The 21,543-nt window shown below is 37.9% G+C and overlaps 1 protein-coding gene across 1 annotated transcript in view; it reads right to left on the bottom strand.

Moving 5' to 3' along the window:
- LOC100892989 (centrosomal protein of 164 kDa) overlaps positions 1–21,543 on the bottom strand; it is a 43,696-nt gene that overhangs the window by 15,333 nt on the left and 6,820 nt on the right. Inside the window, exons 7-17 of the mRNA XM_030978507.1 lie at positions 19,481–19,720; positions 18,658–18,789; positions 15,708–15,879; positions 13,866–13,988; positions 12,771–12,890; positions 11,503–11,625; positions 9,843–10,004; positions 7,826–7,960; positions 5,619–5,791; positions 5,037–5,278; positions 2,619–2,835 (exon numbers count right to left, since the gene is read on the bottom strand). Coding sequence (XP_030834367.1) covers positions 2,619–2,835; positions 5,037–5,278; positions 5,619–5,791; positions 7,826–7,960; positions 9,843–10,004; positions 11,503–11,625; positions 12,771–12,890; positions 13,866–13,988; positions 15,708–15,879; positions 18,658–18,789; positions 19,481–19,720 — 1,839 coding nt within the window. The remainder of the gene's footprint in view (positions 1–2,618; positions 2,836–5,036; positions 5,279–5,618; positions 5,792–7,825; positions 7,961–9,842; positions 10,005–11,502; positions 11,626–12,770; positions 12,891–13,865; positions 13,989–15,707; positions 15,880–18,657; positions 18,790–19,480; positions 19,721–21,543) is intronic.

Here is a 21,543-nt window from a genome sequence, read left to right as displayed (position 1 = left end):
CCGCATCGGGATGATTATGTGCATTTGTACTGTATGTTGTGAGTGTATTGACTATTCATGTATTCAAATGCTGCCTATTTACATGGAGCGGCCTACGCATTCACGATGAAACCATTTAACCGTACATTCTGGTTCGCTGCAACGAATAAGATTTTCCGTTGATGGAATTTCACACGTGCATAACTTGTATTGGTCTCCAACTTCCCATACACCAGGCTCAAGAAAATCTTCCTCAAAATCAGTCAGAAAGTCTAAATCGTCGCCTACCAAATACTCTTCCCTACTGTACGCCGCCATTTTTGTCGATAGCAGCCGATGTGTATTTCCAACAATGCATTTCGCGAGCCCTATGTCACTCAGTTTCGGGAGTGAGATTTACGAGCTGTGCGGTCCGGGTGGGGGATTAACGGGATTATGATAGGGGGAAAAAAGACTCTCGGTGCAACGGACTGCTTCAAAGGGCCCTCTAAGATGCGGAATCCATTTATTACAAGCCCTGATTGGACTTAGCTTAGCAAAATACGCTGGCCCAAAAAGACACATCCGGTACGCAAAATTCAAATATTTTGTAAATCACAATTTTTATCAAATAGAAGTAAGACGACACTGTTAAGATATAGAGCTGTTAGAAACATGTACTATCTACATTAGGCTTTATGTAAGCTGAATTTTCATTGAGATATATAAACTAGATGGATGTTCGACTGCACACAGTCAAAAATGATGCCTCCGCCATAGAGTGATTTTATAAACCAAAACAGAAGCAATTTTAAAAATTCAAGTTTGATTGTAATCCATTTACAGGTTCTTAGAATATCATGATTACAAGCTATTTCTCATATACATGTATGACCCTTTGAACTTTGACCTCATGACCCTAAAATCTAATCAGTTCATTGGCTCTACAAGATACATACATGACCCGAGTTTGGCGGTAATCCATCAATCGGTCCTTGCGATAACGAGCTATTTTTGAATACACAGAGCTGCCAACCTTGTGCGACCAGAAAAAGGAACCATGATGGCAAAAACAAAAGAAATTCAAGATGAATTCATTTTAATGAAACTTACAACCACGCACGACACACTTCCAATGCAGAAATGTCCATTCCTCATGCTGTTTTTTTAAAAATATTAGGACCTACAGTTTCGCCTGCGATCAACGTCACACTGATCGCACGCACTTGATCGCGCTCAAAATGCGTGACTATGAGCGCGATCACGAGCTCTTGTAATGTGTTATCACTGTTGATCATAATAATGCGCATACTGTCCTCTACGGCAGAAAAGAGGCGCGATATTCTGTACGGCAGTATTACAACAGCGCTCAATTCCGTTCAAAACGCCAGTAAAAAGCGGGTATGTTTTAAAAATGACTCTCCCATTACTATTTTGTTTTCCTCATTAATACGTTGATTGTTTTCCCTTTTTGAAGATTATCTGGATCATGCATGCCTGCTTTTTCAATTTTCTTCTTTTAGGTTTGAAATTGTTCATGATTTTAGTCCTAAAATGAAAACTAATCTTCGGAAAAGTCTAACTTTATGATGAAATAGTTCTAAGATTATTTTTTTTCACGCACGACCTAATTATTAATTTAGGAGTTCTGTATTGGCAATGAAGTCTTGCCAATAATGTATAGTTTATTTACAATTAGGTATTTTTTGTTGTTATTTTTGTATTATCAGCGTTTCATTCTTTTGAGAATATTTTTTTCTTCAAGTATGTTTTAACCTCAGTTTTCTATTGAATTTGTGATCAAATCAACATTTTAGGTCAGTTGTTTGACAAGCCGTATGTAAAAAAAAGAGAAAAAAAGAAAACGCACAGAGGTGCGGAAGGGCAAACAACCAGAAAACATAATGGCCCCAATTCACAAAGGAGGTTTCAATTTAACCCATGGTCTAAAATTGGCGCAAGATAAGCACAAAACAGTCAGATGTCCAATATTAGACCTGCGCAAGGCAAGGTACGCTTATTTAGCGCTAATTTTAGACCGTGGGTTATGTTAATGATGGTTTAAACCATGGGTTAAAATTATACCTCCTTTGTGAATTCCTTTGTGAGGCATAAAAAAAGAACCCTTAATTAACAAACATCAACAAATATTATGCCTTTTTTGTGTTTTTGTGCAATGAAATTTCACTAAGCTACCTATATCAAGTTGGGAATAATAGTATACAAATAATGCACTGTTGCGAGTGAGTTAGGGCGGGCCAGTGCACAAAGTTTAGTCAGTGCACATGGGTAATAATGCACGCGCCCGCAGGGCAAGTGTGTTATCGATATCGCACTGACTAAACTGAGTGCACTGGCCGTGCCCTAACACACTCGCAACAGTGCATTATAGTCCAGATTTAGAGTGTAGATACATATTAGATCTAGGCCTAGAATATTCTAGCTTTAGATCTAGATACATTAGGCTAATCTGCAAAAGAAAAAGATTGAGTTACGTGAAAGCGATATCCGCAGGTATCAAGCCTGTTATCAATTTTTGATGGGAGCTTTTTTGCACAGTGGGAAAAACTAATACACGCCCAAGTGATGTCAATTGACCAATCTGATTGCTCAGATTCTACATAAAATGGAATGATACCATCCTATCTACATGTACTAACCTTTGGACCATCTGATGCCTGGCTGTTGTTTCATCGAACTCCTCTGATGCGTCCGAATCCAGATACTGCCATGCCTGGCGCCCTCTATGTCTGGATGGGAGCGGGGGATTATACTTCTGATCATCCTCATTATAAGTAGCTCTCTTTCCTCTTGACCGGTGAGTAGTGTGTCTCCTCCCTCCAAGCACCTTATCATAGTCATCCTCATCATCAAGCTCTGTAAGAAAGCATGACATTAAAGACCGTCAATACTACTGGGTCAGAAGGCATTAGACCACCCAGCCAGGTCACTGACAGGTGGCTATCTCATCAACTCAGCTCTCAACTAACATAAGAAAAAGAGGATCATGGGGGACCAACAGGCACCGATTGGGGAAGTCTTCTATATAGAGGGAGCAAGTAGCTACAAATAGGACAGTGGGGCTTTAAGAAAATTGTAGTCATCAATAACATACGGGATGCCGGTCAGTTTTACTCACTGGGCCTGATAAGAAGCCAGAACACGTTAAAGCCCCATATGTACTGTTAATAATAAATAATAATAGCCTAATAGTCCACTCCAAATTTTATTAAACCGAAACAGAAATTCTTTTTTCCCAATAGATCGTGAGCCCGGCAGCCACTGAGCAGCGCCAGATCGACGTTGCTCTATCCCCTTATTGTTGAACGCCAAACAAGGTAGCAACAACTCCCATCTTTTAACGTCTTTTGGTATGACGTGGCCAGGATTCGAACCCACGACCTCCCGGTTGTGAGGCGGACGCTCTACTGACGCTCTACTGACTGAGCCAACACTCCGGTGTTCAATATAAAACCTGAAAAAGTCTGAAATGGGAAGTTGTCAGGGCCTAAAATCAGGCAAAAGCCTGCAGACTGGCATCTCTGAACATATTAATAACATCACCAGTCAAGCCCCTCTAAAGTGTTGGAAGCCCCAAATTCGCCAAAAATTTGATGGCAAATTTCACTTAAAGGGATCCGGTAACTTTGTCTCAGATTCTGAAACAAAATTCTGGATTTAGCTCATGATGCAATGATAATTATAAACCTTTAGGTCAGTCAGGAACTCCATGACTTTTACAAGCCGATCGCCTGTCTGATTATCAAGATATTTATGATTGAAATTACAAATTTTGAAAACCGTTCACCTGACGGTTTTCATAACACTACAGTCTATTAGGGGAAAACGAGTATGGTAAAACCGGTCACTTACTTTTACTTTTTTGAGGCACTTCTTGATCATTTTGATGCGCGATTTTTTTTTTTTTAGGGCTTCAATATTACACCATATCACAGACATTGGTAAAATGTAGGACAGTGTATCTCAGATTTAACATTGTTAAATGATCCCTTTAAATTGTATCATAATGTGAAAGAGGACGTCATTTTGAATTTTGTATTCTTTCATCCTTGTAGAAATGTGTCTTAATACTAAATCCTATTTGATTTGATTTGATTTGATTTGATTTATTTATTTCTGTGTGATTTTCTTTTTCTTTTGCATTTTTATAAATATATAACAAACAAATATTGCAAATTTACACATGACAAAAGAATATATGTAGAATAAAGATATCATTTTAGTAAATTTTCTATCAAATTTTTGGGCTCCCAACCCTTTAGAGGGGCTTTAAGCTATTTTCATATAAAACAAGACAATTCCAGGCTTGTGTTCTTTCATTCACCTTCTTCTTGATCATTTTCTTTGTACTATTTAACATCTAGACAAAATTAAAAATATTTCAACTGTTAATTGATTTGTCTTAGAAAGCAAGAAAGATATAACCCTGAAACTTTTGAGAAAATGATTAAAGAGGAGGCGCTATGGCTCAGTGGTAGAACAGTGGTCTCATAATCGGGAAGCCCCAAGTTTGAAATCAAGTCGATGCACTTGTGCCTTTTGGTAAGGCATTAATCTGCATTGCCAAGTCCCTCGGAGAGGACTTAAAGCTGTCGGTCCCCAGGTTGTTTACTTACAAGCATATCCATGCTTTCTTAGCAGTCAAGTAAAGCAATCCTCAAAACAAACATCCTTAACAAATGTTAGCAATAGGAAAAACTTGATGTCTGTTTTCAATGAAAATTAAAGGAATCCACAATCAAAACTTGTCGTTTAAAATTGAAACCCCCATTAGACTTTCACCACTTCAAGAGCTGAGATTGCAGTAAGCCTGAAGTAAACCTTAGCGCTATGCAATCTAATTTACCCTGCCTAGACCTCGCAAAGGTGATAGAGAGAGAGATAAGCATGATAGAGGGAGAAAGGAAGGGAGAAAGAGTTACTTGGCTCTGCAAGATACATACATGACCCAAGTATGGCATACACACGCACGTACGGAGGGACGGACAACCCTAACACATAATGCCTCCGGCTACTTTGTAGCGGAGGCATACAAAAGAAGAAGAATAAATGTTGACCTCTTGAGAATGGAGCATTGCGTTCTGCAGCGGGTGACTTTGGCAGGTCTCTGGGATGTACCATCTGACGAACATGTTTGGTAGGAGAGGGCGTGAGTGGGTCAAGCTCATTCAGGTCTAATACATCCACATCGGGTGTGTCAGGAACGTCTGCCTTCCTCCTGGAGCGGGCATGGTGCGGTGTGGAGGGGTTGTCATGGTAACCGTTGGTCATCTCTCGGTCAAGTCCTGAATTCAAATGTCTGTCATAAAGATAAAGATACACATACTACACTTGGGGATTCATTGCAATCATACAAAATGAATTGGATTTCAGTTAAGTTAGAAATACATAGAAGAGCAGAACAGTCAAACAATATGGAAGAATACCCAACATCACAGGCAATACAAAAATATAAGATTCTCAACCTAGACTGTGCATGCAGACTGTCCACTTTTCCCTCCGTCTGTTTCTTCAACTCCTCCAGTTCTTGTAAAATCCTTTTCTTTTTCTCTCTCACTCCCTTTCTCTATCTTTCTCTCTCTCTCTCCTTCCTTCTCACTCTCTCTCTCTTTCTCTCAAATATGTTGGTTGTTACCAACCTGGACTGTGCATGCAGACTTTTCACTTTTCCCTCCGTCTCTTTCTTCTCCATCTCCAGTTCTTGTAGCATCCTTCTCTCCTTCTTGATAGCTGCAACCAGGTCGGCTCTCTCCTTCTGCATATCCTCCATGTAAGATACGTCTCCACTCCTTCCTTTCATCTCAAGAACCTCCTGTAGCCAGACAATGCAAACAAACAATCAGGGGCAAGTTTCACAAAGCCTTTTTTCAATGACTAATGACGAAAATCAGTGACAAATCTGCTGATAACCAATCAGAAGCAAGGATTTCAGTAGCTTATAAGAAAAACTGTCATTTGTAACTGATGACAAGTTTTGTGAAACGCCCACCAGAATACAATATATCAAGAACAGGTTCAATGAAAAAATGGCGATGATGGCTCCATGGTCAGTTTCATACACTATCGGTTTTTAACTCAAAGGCATGTTTTAACAATGTTAAATCAGAGATGCATGGCCCCACGTGTCATCAGTGTCTGTGATATGGTGTAATATTGAAGCCCTAACAGAATTGCGCTTCAAAATGATCATGAAGTGTCTCGAAAAAGTTAAAATCTTTGAGTGATCGGTTTTATTATACTCATTTTCCCCAATAGACTGTAATGTTATAAAAACACTGTTGTGTATCTGGCGAGCTCCTTTCCAATTCGTTCTTACAAAAAGTTTCATAAAGTTTCTTTGTCTTCCTTATTGATGACATAATTTTTTTTCATACAGGGGTGACAAAAACATGTTTGTAAAAATTGTATTTAGGGTAAATGTATGACTGAAAAATTTCTTTTAACAAGAAGTGAGATTTTTGAATTTTCTTCGTACAGGGCATATGGGAGGAGACATCGCAAGATACTTCAGAGAGCTGACAATTTGTTTTTAATTGATTGCACCTTCAACAATTCATAACTTTCATATTTTTAATCGGTTGTCAAATGTTATTGTATCTACAGCATATATGTAGCTCATGTTTGTCCATATGCTCAGTACATCCAATTAACAACTAAATCATTCATACTACTTGTAAATCTTATGTTTTTTGTGTTTTTCATAACTCAAGAATGAAAGGTAGACTGGTTGAATTAGGGCCTCCGTTGAATAATGTAAGCTTTAATACTTTTCACATACTTCAAAAATTAAAAAACTTGTTACAGGGCCACTCTAACCCAACTAACATAGCCTTTCAAAACATGAATACACCTCTACTTATTAATATTCCAGCCTCTGATTTTTCAGAAAATCTCTAAATTGACCAAAAAAAATGATAACAGCCATCTATTTTTCACAGTTCTCACGCTTGCTGGGCTACGCCCCTCGAAAAAAGGTAATACGGTCATGTGGCTTGATGACTCATTTGTTGCATTGCGGGCATGTCCGATTTGATAATTTCATAATTAGGAATGACGAAATTGCCAGAAACATACTGGGATTATCAATTGCATATTATTTTTCGGATAAATGTCTTTTTTTCACATTTAATATCATAGTTTGCCTTTTTAAAGACATTTTAATGCCTAAATCACCCTCCTTTTCACCGGAGAGGCGCCTGCAGTGGCGTCAAATGCGTCATCCCTGAAACTGGGCTTTTTTCTGCGCGTTCTGAGTCGTCATTTTTAAAGCTAGATTCCAGAATTATTAATGATTTCTAAGAAAAATCATTGTCATGTTCGGAATCTCTGTCAAAAATTGTTCTACATGACTTTTTTTCATTTTATAGCCCGTTTTGGTGGCCCTTTAAAGGTAATACAAAGTTTTGGTATGGGGTCATGAATTTGGTTCAAATGAACATATTGGAAGCATATGCAATCCTACAATATTCAGTGATTGTTGACGCGGTTGGAATCGAGTCTAAAGTTATGAAATTGTCAATAATAAACTCTTTATGTTGTATAGCTCCCTCTCAAGGTCAAGGTATTTATTAAGCTATAAAACAATGTTTCTTGACAACTAGATTCTGAGATTTTCATGGTCGCAGCTACCACTGTGCGGCACCGGTAAATTTTTATATTCAATCTTTCTCGAAAGTAGAAGTGTTTTAGGGGCTAAATTTTCTAGTGATTATAATACATCCACATGGGCATCCAAATATATCAAAATTGTAAAGAATCCTATCCAACCAATTTTCAAAATTTCCCAAAACTTTGTATTACCTTTAAGGGTGAAAACAAAATTAAGTTGTCAACTGTATGAAGTTACCTCCTGATCGTGCTGCAGCTTCTCTTTCTCTTCCTCCAGTTTGCTTCTCCTTCTAGCGATCTTCTCTTCCTCTCTTTCAAGCTCCTTGCTTTGTTTCTCTAGGACCTTCTTTCTCCCACTCAGGGACTCACTTACCTGTAGAATAAGTAAAATGATGATAACAGTCACATCTGTATAGTGCTTAATACAACATTTCTATTGCGTTTAAAGCGTTTTAGTTTTTCATTGTAATCTTGATAGCCCCGGTCATTGGATTCAGTTGCTGATCTGCAACTAAAAGTACTCATGCTCCTCTCCCTGGGGAGTATTCCAGCCAGGCGCCATTTCACGAACGTACACATGCCACATCAACTTTCACATCCTGGGTAGTGAGTGGCAAATGTAGATAAATGTCTTGACAAAGGACATTAGTGCTGAACCGGGACTCGAACCATGAACCATGTGATTCACACTCCGGTGACGTATCCACTGGACCATGATACCTCTACAAAAATAAGTAGACGTTCAAATTTCCATTCAATCACATAGCCTACAATGAATGGGTACTTGATTTCTCGACTTATTTCTTAAATTACAAGGAAGAAAGATGAACTCTCTTCATTATCCACTGGAGGTGACTTGGTGTACATGTAGTGGTTTATTTACTTCGTCGGCATTATTATGAACCAACAAATCCATATACAGTATATATGCATACTTGCCAACATTTGAAATTCAGAAAACGGAACGCACATCGCAAATCATGTGCCGTACGCTGCGACTGCACTGTGCACTACATGTGAAATATGTATCTCGCATATACGGCCGGAGTCATGCGGTGATCATGAGCGATAGTGCTAGCGCGACGCGTGCACGCTGTGCGGTGCCTATGACTGAGGGATTGTGCATGGCACTCTATGGGCACTAGACACGCGGGCTCCTTATTACACGTGGCAAATAGAGATCAGCGTGGCGCGCAACAAGCACGCTGCACGCATCTTGTGCAATACAATCCTTCCAGCACTCATCGGATCGAAACTATGGAAAGCCAACTGGTATTTATACTACATGTATAATTCCCCCAAATCGGAACGTTCCGTTTTTCATGGCTCTAAAAACTTCAAAAACGTAACAGTTCCGTTAGAAACGGAACGGTTGGCAAGTCTCTTTATGACAGACTCATTGATTCATAATACTGCCAAGGATTTGGATCTCAGTCAAAGGGTTGAGGGTTTGAATCCTAACCTTGCACCAACATCCTTTGAAAAGACATTAATCCACATTTGCTACTCTCCAGGTTAAATATGGGTACCCAAAGCAAGAGAACTTCATATTTGGCCGTTTGGCTATGACTTGGGTTATAATGTTGGGAGTGCCACGACATCTAATGCAGTCTTCAAAGTTTTGTTGAAGACGTACCTGTTTTCAGGAGCTTTTGAATGGATTGTTTATATTTGATATTGTGTGTCCGTAAAGTAGCACTGTTAGAAGTTTTGTTTTCATTACAGTGCAGTAAAGTATATTTATGTACTAGCTGAGCTACATAAATTGATATAATTATTAATATAAGATATTGCATAAATCCATACCTGCCAACATTTGAAAATAAGAATTAGGAATTTCGAAAATAAGAAATCTGTATCCTTAATAGACGTTAACACATGAAGCTGCAGTGTAACTGGCAACACGCGGTAAATCTGTACAAACTAGATGGAACTTTGACTGCGCGCAGTCAAAAATGATGATCGGGACGTACGGACAGACGGACAACCTGAAAACATAATGCCTCCGGCTACTTCGTAATGGAGGCATAAAAAGCAAATACAAATTTGCTGCTCGTTCATGCAGCCATTCAAGGCACGCAATACGTGAACTCTCAAATCGCGGCACAGGATTAAAGAAGCTTAATTAGGCGTTAGCAACAAAAACAAAAACAAAAAAAAAGGAATTTGGAAAAATCAGAATATTCCAAATTTGGGAAATCAGAATATTCTGGATTATTTGGAAGAGTTGGAAGGTATGTAAACCTCTTTCTTACCTCTTTCAAAGCCCTCTCCTCATCTTCATGACTGGTATGAAACACTTCTTTCTTCTGTTCAAACTCCTCTTTCAGCACTTTGAATCCTGATTTATGTATTTTCACCAGTTTCTCCTTCTCTGCCTCATGCTGCTTCTGCAAGGCTTTCTTCTCATCTTGTTCCTAAAATGACGAGACGGTGAGAGAGAGAGAGAGGAAGAGAGAGAGAGATGGAGAGAGAGAGAGAGAGAGAGTGAGAGTGAAACAAATAGCAGAAAATCAATAATCACTATAAAGATATCGTCGGTGGGGTGACAAAACCTTGTATCTCAATTTTTTGAGATTTCGATTTTTTTGCATAATTTTTAACCCAATGGCCTACGACACCACCTGATAAATCCATGGAATGCCTCCTTCTAGGTTTTTTCACAAATTCCACACAAACACCCTTAAACTAAACCTCATTAGTTTAACCCCCTTTGAAGCTGCACTGACAAAACCTCGTAACATAAGATACGTAATTCCTTTTCCTCGTAACTCACACACGGCGTCGGCCTAACAGTACCGAAGTTAGTGTATTCAAATCTTTGTAACTTATTCAACCAAATCCTCGTAACTCATTCAGAGTTGAAAGTAAGAACTCATATCTCAATTTGAATAAAACTGAAAACTTGTATCTCAATGTAGATAAACGCAAAAACCTTGTAACTCACTTTCAAATATAAAAACAATTATTTTACTGTATTTCAACAATGACATTAAAAATTGTATAAATATCCCAGTTTTAAAAAGAAAGGACTGTGTCACAGCACTTAATTTGTTGAGACAGGAAAGTTTTTTCTCTCTCCTGAAAATTCATGATTTTTGAGATGGTTTTGTCACCCACCGACGATATATGCTCTTTAAAAAAAATTCTTACCAATACTTATAATCAAAAGTCTTTCCTTGTCTAACAAAATGTTACATTTTAAAACAAATTATTGGACAAGGCCGCTTTTAGACTGAAAAATCTAACTTAACATATTCCTATCGTACTATCTCTTTTGTGAAATGAAATATAGCTATATTACTACCCATACATGAAAAAATAAAAGTACCTTGGCTATAAACTAAAATTAAGCTCAGGTGAAAACAATAAGACATACAATGATCAATATAAGAGATCGTTTCAATATTTCACAATGCTAAAAACTACTAATTTCTAAAGTCTTGTTATCATTATCATAGGCTAAATAACCAACAATAAAAAAAAAGAATTTAAAAAAAAGAAGGAAGAAGAAAATTGAACTAAAATGGCAAAAATGTAACTAAACTTAGAACAAATTTCTTATGTATTTACACATAGAAGGGTAGTATGCTTAGAAAGCTGTTTCACTTTCCTTGGGATTCATTCACACATCAAACAGTTTTTACTTTGCTAAAGCTGTATTTTAGGTGTTTATCCAATTGTGAACAGGGCCTAAATCAAAGTACATGTATACTAACGCCCCACTGTACTACTTGAAGCTAATTGCTCCCTGTATATAAAAAAATTCCCCAATCGGTGCCTGTTAGTCCCCCATGATCCTCTTTTTCTTATGTTCGTTGAGAGCTGAATTGATGAGATAGTCACATGTCAGTGACCTTGCTGGGTGGTCTAATCCCTTCTGGCCGAACTAGTACAGATGGCCTTTAAACTTACTGCATCTTGGAGCTCTCTGGTCATATCTCTGATCTTCTTCTCATGCTCCTTCTTCATCTTCTCCATCTCCTTCTGATGCTCCTCCTTCATTGCTTGTCTACGTTCCTGAAGAACGCTATCCATCTACGCATTCAAAACACAAAGGGGAACATGATCACAGCCCATACAGCGATGACTATTAAATATGAAAGTGAATGAAATGCCCATCAATTTTTGTCTCAGAGAATAAGAAAAAGACAATCATTGACATCAATTAATGTCTGAAGTGTACTGAACCAACGGTTCAAGTCCCGCCACCGCCCTAATGTCTTTTGGCAAGACATTAATCTACATTTGCCACACTCCCCCGAGGTGAGGTAATTGGGTACTCAGTAGCAAGAAATTCCTTTAATGCTTGAGCGCCTTTTCATGGCAGCTCGGCAAAAGCATGGTTATTCATATGATTGCAGCGCCCTGGGGGGGGGGGGGGGGGGGGGTGGGGCAGCAACAAGACATAAACAAGACATACTATTACCATTATTATTATCATTAACATATAATAGATAATAGAGGTGTCATGGTAGAGTGGATATGTCACCGGACTGTGGATCACAAGGTCTGCGGTTCGAGTCCCGCCGCAGCACTAATGTCCTTTGGCAAGACATTGATCTACATTTGCCACACTCCACCCAGGTGAGGTAAATGGGTATCTGGTAGGAATTAATTTCTTGAAATGCTTAAGTGCCGTAATGACAGCCATGCTAAAGCCAGGGTAATAATTCCCAATGCTCTTTGGAAGCGCATAGAGACGTTATAATGTATATGCCGGTAGAAACTAAATATAAACCAACTTACTATACTTTCAAAAGCAGTTTATAATATTTGTCATATCATGTTTGACTTTTAATAGCAAACAAAAATAACTGATTTGTTTTTCTTCTATATTTATCAAAAATGTTTTCTTTTATATAGTTTTTTTTCTGTTCATATTATTTTTCTTAATTAGGGCTTGTTTGGATTTCTCGCCTTCTAACCTATTTGTTTATATATATGTGTATGCTTATTTAACTTTGTATGTAAATCATGTTGATCTATAATGTATGTTACTTTGTGAAATTGCGATTGCTTTTTATATGCACGGCCAGGCTGAAGGCAGCCATTAGCTGAAGTATGCCACTGTGCTAAAATAAAATAAACAAACAAACAAACAAACAATATGCACTATACAAGAACCAAATCATTTATATTACAATGAAATACTAAATGTAGTAGAGAATGATGAATCTTACCCCTGTTTCCATGTCTCTAATAGCAGCCTGATTATCACGACTCAATCTCAGCTTCTCTTCCTCTCTCCTTTTCTCCTCATCCTGATTCTCACGCAGAGCAGATAAAATATCATCCATCTCCTACACATACAAATAAATAATACAGTGAAACCTCATTACAAAGAACTCTCACCGGCTTTAGCGACCACCCATCTATAAAGACCACATTTTTGTCTCCATTGAAAGTGATTTCTCATTTACACATAAACTAACGGAACCTGTACAAAGAGACCACCTGCCTGTAAAGACCACTTTTATTGTTTCCCTTGGGTGGTCTTTATATGCAGGTTTCACATGCAATATAAAGAGTGGAGAGCAGCAAAAGTTCCTTCTTTTAATAGGATTTTGTTATTATTATTATTATTATAACAAATCCTATTAAAAGAAGGTACTTTCGCTGCTCTCCACTCTTTATATTGCATGTTTTTAAAAACGATTATTATTATCTGTGTTAACTCTGATAGAAAAAGGACACCAGGTCCTGCCTAATAAAATGATTAATTAGCAGTACTAGATAATGTGTCAGTGTGGAGGCAAGATAAAAAGATTGATGCAAAAATAACTTCTTGATTGAACACCCCCCTCCCTGATGCAACTGTGGTAGAATTCTATATTCCAAGGGCCTATCTGATTGATATCAATCCCAACTATGTACACAAGAGATAGGAGACTGTAAACTTGCAACTGATTGGAGGATGTCTTTATAAGATGGGGCCTGATGTAACAAATTAAAATCTATAGTGCAAAGTTTGCAGGTAAAACAAGGTCCCTGTTTCATAAAACTTGTTATCAATAACAAGTTACAATAACCATTATAAGCTACTGAAATCGTGGCATTTGATTGGCCGAAAGCAAATTTGTCATAGAATTTTTAGCATTTCTTATTGATAACAAGTTTTATAAAACAGGGCCAATGTTCCACAGTATAACTTTGCAAGTAGATTCTAAAGAGATAACTTTGTGGGGGTGATTTTATTTGTCTCAATCATAAAAAACGATAACAACAACAATTATTGTCAACATAATTTTTAAAAAAGCATTTGTTTTGGAACAAACCCGTTTGTGTCTTTGACTAGCTTCAGTCTTCTTCTTCTCTATCTCCTCATCAAACGTCTTCTTCAAGTCGTCTAGTGAAGCCTGCTGCTCAGATTGGAGCTTTTCTTTCAGCTTATCTAAATCCTAAAGGAAAAAACAAATCATAAAATGTACAGTTGCAATACAAGTATGAATCCCTATGGACATTTCCTGCTTTTTAACATGTATTAATATACTGCACGACAAGAGAAATTTAAAGCACATTTATTGTTTTAGCATGAATCTTTACTCCCTATTTTTTTACCAATACATGTTCATGTACGAATTGATTGGCTTAACATTTCAGTAATTCCCATTTATAGGTACACACACATAATAAAAAATGAACTGGCTGCCATATAAAATTATAAAAATAGCATTTTCTAACAGATGTTTCTAAACCCTCAACCTAGGAAATACATGTAGCCTATAATCATATTTTCTAATCTCATGATATTGCACAATTATGTCTTCCAAAATGAAATTAGAGTTGGAGAGTGGAGCGCATGGTAAACTAAATTCTGAATTAAAAGGAAAGACCATTTTGAAATTGAATGAACACCAGTTCTGGTGATGCGATTGAATTGTGAAAGAAACGTTGTGGAATCGATCAGAAAAGGTTGATCATCTAGCATATAAGTTTTGGTGTGTACTGCAAGGTTCTGGAATCATCAAAATGATAAGAAATTTGGCCCAGTCTTGGTAAAGTTACAAGCACTGTACACAGAAAGATGTATATGGGATCGATATGATAATTTACCAAATATATCAATAAGTAGGCGGTTTCCCGGCAAAATTTGTATCACCACGTATTAGTCAAAAACATATTCTTTCACATGAATGGTAATAACAGCTTACATTTCATTTTTTGAAAGGGGAGCATTTCCAAAACTGGTCTTTAATATTTTTTTCTTCTTTAATATATACCTTTAATATTGATTTACATGTAGTTACCTAATCAAGTAGTTTCATGGGATGACGAGGATGACACTGGTATTTCATGCTTCTTGAATTACTGGACCCTACATACTGTAATTGATTATTGGTCCGGCCCGGGCCCCCTATTTTAAAGAGCTACGATTGAATCTAATCAATCCCAACTCTGTACTAAAGAAACAGGGTTTTGTGAGTTAATAGTTGATTGTAGGACTTTCATCAATCTATCACAACTCTGTACTAAAAAGATAGGATTTTAGGTGTTTACAATTGAATTTAGAACTTTCATCAATCTCTCATTTGCAACTCTGTACTAAAGAGAGAGGATTTTGAAGGTTTACAATTGAATTTAAGACTTTAATCGATCAGGATCAATCACAAATCTTTATAAGATGGGGTCATGATGTGGTTTAACTAGTGGAACAGTGGAAGTTACAAACGGATTCAGCCAAGGACGCAGGTTCGAAGCTGAGTCACGTCTTTCGGATGGTGACGTTTAAAGGTCGGTCCCCAGACGTAAATAATCAAATCTGATTGATACACGTCTGTAAAAACCCAATATACACACACACTGGTTCATATGCTTTTCTGAATACTGGCATGAATGTTAATATCCTTTGGCAAGATATTAACCTGTACTGGCTACTCTCCACCCAGGTGTTAAATGGGTACCCGGTAGGATGCGACCGTCATGGTTGGTCAAACAGTTTATGAGCGTCAAGTAACGCTTGGCTGGAATGCTCCCCAGGGAGTGGAGATTGTGCACACAGTGTATGCGGGCAAGCACTGAATCCAATGACTGAGGTAATAGTATATTTGTAAAGCGCTTAGAGACATTGTATTAAGCGCTATATAAAATCTAAATATTATTATTATTATTACATGTACCTTTTCATGATCCTTCTTCAAATCAGCCATCTTTTCCTCCTGGTAGGATGCCACTTCCTTCTTGATTTTATCCATTGCTTTCCTCTTCTCTTCTTCCAGTTTCTCTTCTTCTTTCTCTCTTAGCTCTCTAACCTCATCTCTCAGAGTCTTTAGTGCTTTATCCTTGTCTTCCCTGATAGATGATGGTACAACATATAAGGAAATAGTCAATATTATCATCACCAATAATGATAAGGAAAAAGATACTAAATTGAGCCAGTCAATTAAATTAACACTATATATCCACTATTTAGAGGTTTTGTAGTTTGAAATGCAAAGGCTGTGGGTTCGACACAGCACTAATGTCTTGTGGTAAGGTATTAATCTATATTTGCCACTCCATAGCTAGCAGAGAAATGGGGACCCGGTAGGATGACCAAAGCCTTTTGTGTTAGTAATTGCAATATGCACTCATGGTGACCATATGGTAGGTATACTCCCCAGGGAGTGGAGACGGTGCACATTTTTTTCTTCATATTAAGCGCTATATTAATTCAGATTATATCATTTTCAATAAGCATCACTCATATTAGGCACAAGTTCGGGAATAAGATAAAGGGTTATATGCTATTAAGCATCGCCCCAAGTACAGAAAGCGTGTTTTTGCACAACAGATGCTTAATAAGTAAAAAATGAATCCTATTTCAAGTTCAATTATAATATGATACCACAGGCCTTAAATTAATCGACGGCCATCGACGGCCAGGCCGTCGATGCCCCTATGACTGGCCGCGGTGCCCTCCCAAAAAAAGATATATTCACGGCCAAAAAGGCCGTGCCCTTTTTTTCCAACTGGCCGACGTGCCTTTTTTTCCAACTGGACGTGCCCTTTTTATTTTAAATTTGCGCACATAAAACCACCAATTGCGCCCATAATCATCTAAAACTAGACGGCAAGGCGCAAGTGTTTTCCGTGAAAATGCGCCCATAAATTATTAGAACAGTAAAAATACACGAATCACGAACAGTAAAAATACACGAATCACGAACAGTTTGCCGCCCACGAGCTCTCTTCTAGCTTCGTATTTAGTGCTTTAATAAGGCGCAAGTGCCGTGAAAATGCGCCCTTTGTTATTATATAGGCAATGCGCTAGCGCACGTACGTACGTACGTTCATGCGATCGCATGATATGCATATGGTGCATGCTCTTGACGCACGCACGTACGTACAAATCGAAGGCCAGGATCAAGAAAACAAATCGTCAAATGGAGAAATAAACAAGCATTCAAATAGTCATTAGAGATCTGTCGAGGTTTGTTTGTAGGCCTAGTTTATTATTTTATCTCAAATAGAATTTAGAATTATCTTATTAATAAGTTAAGAACACCTACGATGTTCTCGATCGTAGTTACTCTCATTTTGCCACCAGCCGACCTCGCTTCAAAAAGCTACCAAGCCAGCTTCCCAAGACGAACGTTTCGAGTCCCGGTAAAATTCCGAGGGTGCATCGGTTTCGCTGGCAAACTTCCAGCCCGACAGCTTCCCACCAAAAGTGGCGAGAGTGTGTGTGCGAGGAACGATTTTGGTTTCGTGAATGCACGTTACGCAACTGAGCTGAGCGTGTCACTTTCAGCTGTCGAATGTCTATAAGGACATTTTTACATCTTATTTCATTAGTTAGGCCTATGTAGACCTTTCTATACAACAGTTAAAAAGATAATTTCTTCAAATTTGCTCCTACTACCGAGAGAGTGGCGGAAGGTTTGTGTGTGAGGTGCGATTTTGATTTGGAATACCCGGCCCGGTAAACTTGCCAATTAAGTCCTTCTGACTTTCGATGTTTGTGAAATTGACAATTTATTTATTCATTTGCTCATCAATATTTTTAGTTACTTTAAATAGATCTACTGTTTAATGTGCAAGTTTGATGTTCTTAATCAATCTTTCCTGTTCATATTGTTAAGATTAAAAAGTTATTAAATTGATCGTTCGATCTATTCACATTATGAAATTAACATTTGTAGACTCTCTTTGAACTTATGATTAGATAAGCGGCCTATCTGTTTTTGGAAAATTGCCCCTTGCTCTGGTAAATTCCCGTGGCAAAGGGCAACTTAAAAAAAAAATTGCCCCTTGCTCCTGGCTGCTAAATCTAAGGCTTGCGGGCCGCCGCCTTGTTTGCAGGCGCGTAGCCAGAGTTTGGTGTTTGGGGGGGGGGGGGGGCACATACATGTAATTGATCGAGGTCAAAAAAAGGGGTCTACAAAATTTCAACCGATCCTGGAAATTTTAGGGGGGGGGGCATGTGCCCCCCGTGCCCCCCCCCCCCCCCCCCCCCCCCCCCGTGGCTACGCGCCTGCTTGTTTGTATGTACCGTAGACCTCTATACATTCTGTGAAGAAGCTGGTGCTAAAAGTCATGGGAAATTGATCCTGCACAAGTTTCATAAAATACACATGACATCTAACAAAAATAGAATCAATTTTTTTGGCCTCATACTCGATGCCCTTTTTGTAAAATATTTTGGCCTCGATGCCCTTTTTGTAAAAATATTTTGGCCTTGGTGCCCTTAAAAATATGAGGTACTCGAGGCCAAACTGGCCTTGCCCTAAAAATGACGAAATTTAAGGCCTGATACCATTATCTCAGTCAATATTCATCAAGGGAGATAAAAGCAACTATGGCAGCAAAAAAACTGTGAAAAGAAAGCAATTGAAATGAGCCATAAAGCCAAGTAAAGGTCATTCAAAGTTCTTTCTTTTTTACTTTTGAATAAACAATTTTTTTTGTTTTGAAGTATATTAAAGGAGGATCCATAAAATAATTTACTGCAATTTTACCTTGACATGGTTTCATTTGTATGTGAAAGAAAAATGTCAATGTTAACTAAAATAAAAAAACCTTCCTCTTCATACAAAAGAAAGCACAGGAAGCCAGAAATCAATTTATTTCGCCTAGGCTACAACTGACCTGATTTTGTCTTCTGCAACCTGTTGTTCTTTCTTGATCTTTTCTTTAAGTTTCCTGATTGCATCTGACTTTCCTTCCATCAACATGGCCTCCTCCTCCTCTGTGTCCTCCTTTACGCTCTTCCTCAAGTCACTATCAAACACAAGATTCATACAGTTATAAAGTTATCTTCATGATTCACTAGTTACTTGTTATGACATATGTTCCAGACAGAGAGAGAGAGAGAGAGAGAGAACATGGATTGAGGCCACCTTAAATCCAGACCTTGAACAAAAGAATCAGTGTGTTTCTACAGGAGACCTAGAAAGTAGACCTAGAAAATGCAGAGGATTACATAAGGCTTGTTCGTCATGAAACTATAGGCTAATCCTGGTGATGGACAACACCTGTTATTGGATAAACACCTGAATGGTGTTAAATTTCCCATGAGAGCCCACTACTATGGTCTTTAATTTTTTTATTTGTTCATCGGGAGTGTCGTGGTCGTGAGCGCTTGACTTGGAGATGCGAAGGTCGAGGGTTCGAATCCCGACATGGCACTAATATCCTTTGGCAAGATATTAACCTGCAATTGCTACTCTCCACCCAGGTGTTAATTGGGTACCCAGTAGGATGCGACCGTCATTGTTGGTCAAACAGTTTTTGAGCGTCATGTAACGCCTGGCTGGAATGCTCCCCAGGGAGTGGAGATTGTGCACACATTGTGTTCGGGCAAGCACTGAATCCAATGACCGGGGTAATAGTTTATTTGTAAAGCGCTTAGAGACATTTGTATTAAGCGCTTGATAAAAATTAAATGTTATTATTATTATTATTTACAAACCTGATGCTCTTCTGTTTCTCTTTGTTGAGTGCCTCCTCTTCTCTCTCCTCCTCCTTATGAGCGTCCTCCTTGAGCTGTCTTAGATTATCCTCTTTGTCTTCAAGGAGCTCCAGCTTAGCATCCTCAAGCTCCTTCTCCAAACGCTCCCTCATCAGTTTGAGAGATTTCTCCTGCTCCTTCCTTAACTTTGTCTCCTCCTCTTCGAGCTCCCTCTCCAACTCTTCCTTCATCTCTTCTCTCCTGAAAAAATAATGACATGATGCAAAACGTAGTTAAGCAGGTATTAAGAATAAAACCAATATTGACATCTTTAAAGGGAAAGTCCACCCCCAAAATAAGTTTGTTTCGATAGAGGCAGAATAATAAGAAAATCAGGTGAGTGAAAGTTTGAGCAAATTCTGAATGAAAATAAGAAAGTTATGAATTATTGAAGTTGTGATCAATCAAATACAAATTGGCAACTCTGTGACTTATTATACGAGCTCTCCTTCATTTGCTTTGTGCATAATATTCCATAAAATCATGTTTTCTTCGTTATTGATGACGGAATATATATTTGTTCCTTGCAGGGGGAGTATAGAAACATATTTGCAATTATTATATTTAGGGTGCATGTATGGTTGAAATTTTTCTTGAGGGAAAATGAAAATTTTAGATTTTTTTAGTACTGAGCAAATGGAAGTTGAGCTCGCATGATACGTCATAGAGTTGCCAATTTGTGTTTGATTGATCACAACTTCAAAAATCCTAACTTCCTTATTTTTAATCGGAATTTGCTCAAACTTTCACTGCCTTGTTTCTCTCATTTTTCTACTCCTATTAAAACTAACTTAATTTCAGGGTGGACTTCCCCTTTAAGTTCACTCATCAGTTTTAGGGACTTTTTCTGCTCCTTCCTTAACTTTTTCTTGATCTCTTTCTACATCTCCTCTCTCCAGGAAAAAAGAGATATGATGCAAACATCAGTCTAAAGTGTAAAAGTATTCAAGAAGAAAACAAACATTTTACAGATACACTCATTCTCCTGCTCCTTCCTTAACTTTGTCTTCTCAACCTTTTCTCAATTTTTCTTCCTTATCTCCTTACTCCTGAAAAAAAATAATACATGATGCGAAAATCAATCTAAAGTGGTGTAGAGGCCACTGTAATGAAGGGAATAAACAAAGAAACAATGAACTTCAAGCTCCTTGGACCTCTAGACCTCCCTCATTGGTCTGAACCAGTTCTGCTCTTCTGTTACTTTGTTCTCCTATACCTCCAGATCCATCACGATCTCTTCCTTCTTCATCTCCTATACCTCCAGATCCATCACGATCTCTTCCTTCTTCATCTCCTATCTCCTGTACAGCAACCGCTTCAACTTTCCCTGACAACCTTTCACAGCAAAAATTAGGAACCTCTCTAAGCAAAAGTAGGAATACAGCCTATTTTATATACTTTTCACACAGAATATTTCAGATAAAGAGAGGAATCTGGGGTTCCAAACAGTAATAGTAAATAGGAATCATTCTTAAAGGTAATGCAAAGTTTTGGGAAATTTGAAAATTGGGTGAATAGTGATTCTTTACAATTTTGATATATTTGGATGCCCATGTGGATGCATTATAAGCACTAGAAAATTTAGCCCCTAAAACACTTCTGCTTTTGAGATAAATTGAATATAAAAATTTACCGGTGCTCCCGGTAAATTTTGATATATTTAAAATAGCGCCTACAGCCGTACAATGATAGCTGCGACCATGAAAATCTCAGAATATGTACTTGTGATATATAATTTCCAAACGGGAACAGCTAATCGGTCGATTTTATTCAAGAAACATTGTTTTGTAGCTTAATTAATATCTTGACCTTGAGAGGGAGCTATACATTATAAAGAGTCTATTATTTACAATTTTATAACTTTAGACTCGATTTCAACCATGACAACGATCATTGATTATTGTAGGAATGCATATGCTCCCAATATGTTCATTTGAACCAAATTCATGACCCCATACCAAAACTTTGTATTACCTTTAAGGATAGGAATGGTTGGCAGCTATAAAATACTTTCGTGATAATCA

The sequence above is a fragment of the Strongylocentrotus purpuratus genome, unplaced genomic scaffold, assembly GCF_000002235.5.
Source record: "Strongylocentrotus purpuratus isolate Spur 01 unplaced genomic scaffold, Spur_5.0 spur5_scaffold_1, whole genome shotgun sequence".
In the NCBI taxonomy this organism is placed as follows: Eukaryota; Metazoa; Echinodermata; class Echinoidea; order Camarodonta; family Strongylocentrotidae; genus Strongylocentrotus; species Strongylocentrotus purpuratus.
Note: the sequence above shows the minus strand (reverse complement) of the source record. Positions and strands in the feature narration are given on the sequence as shown.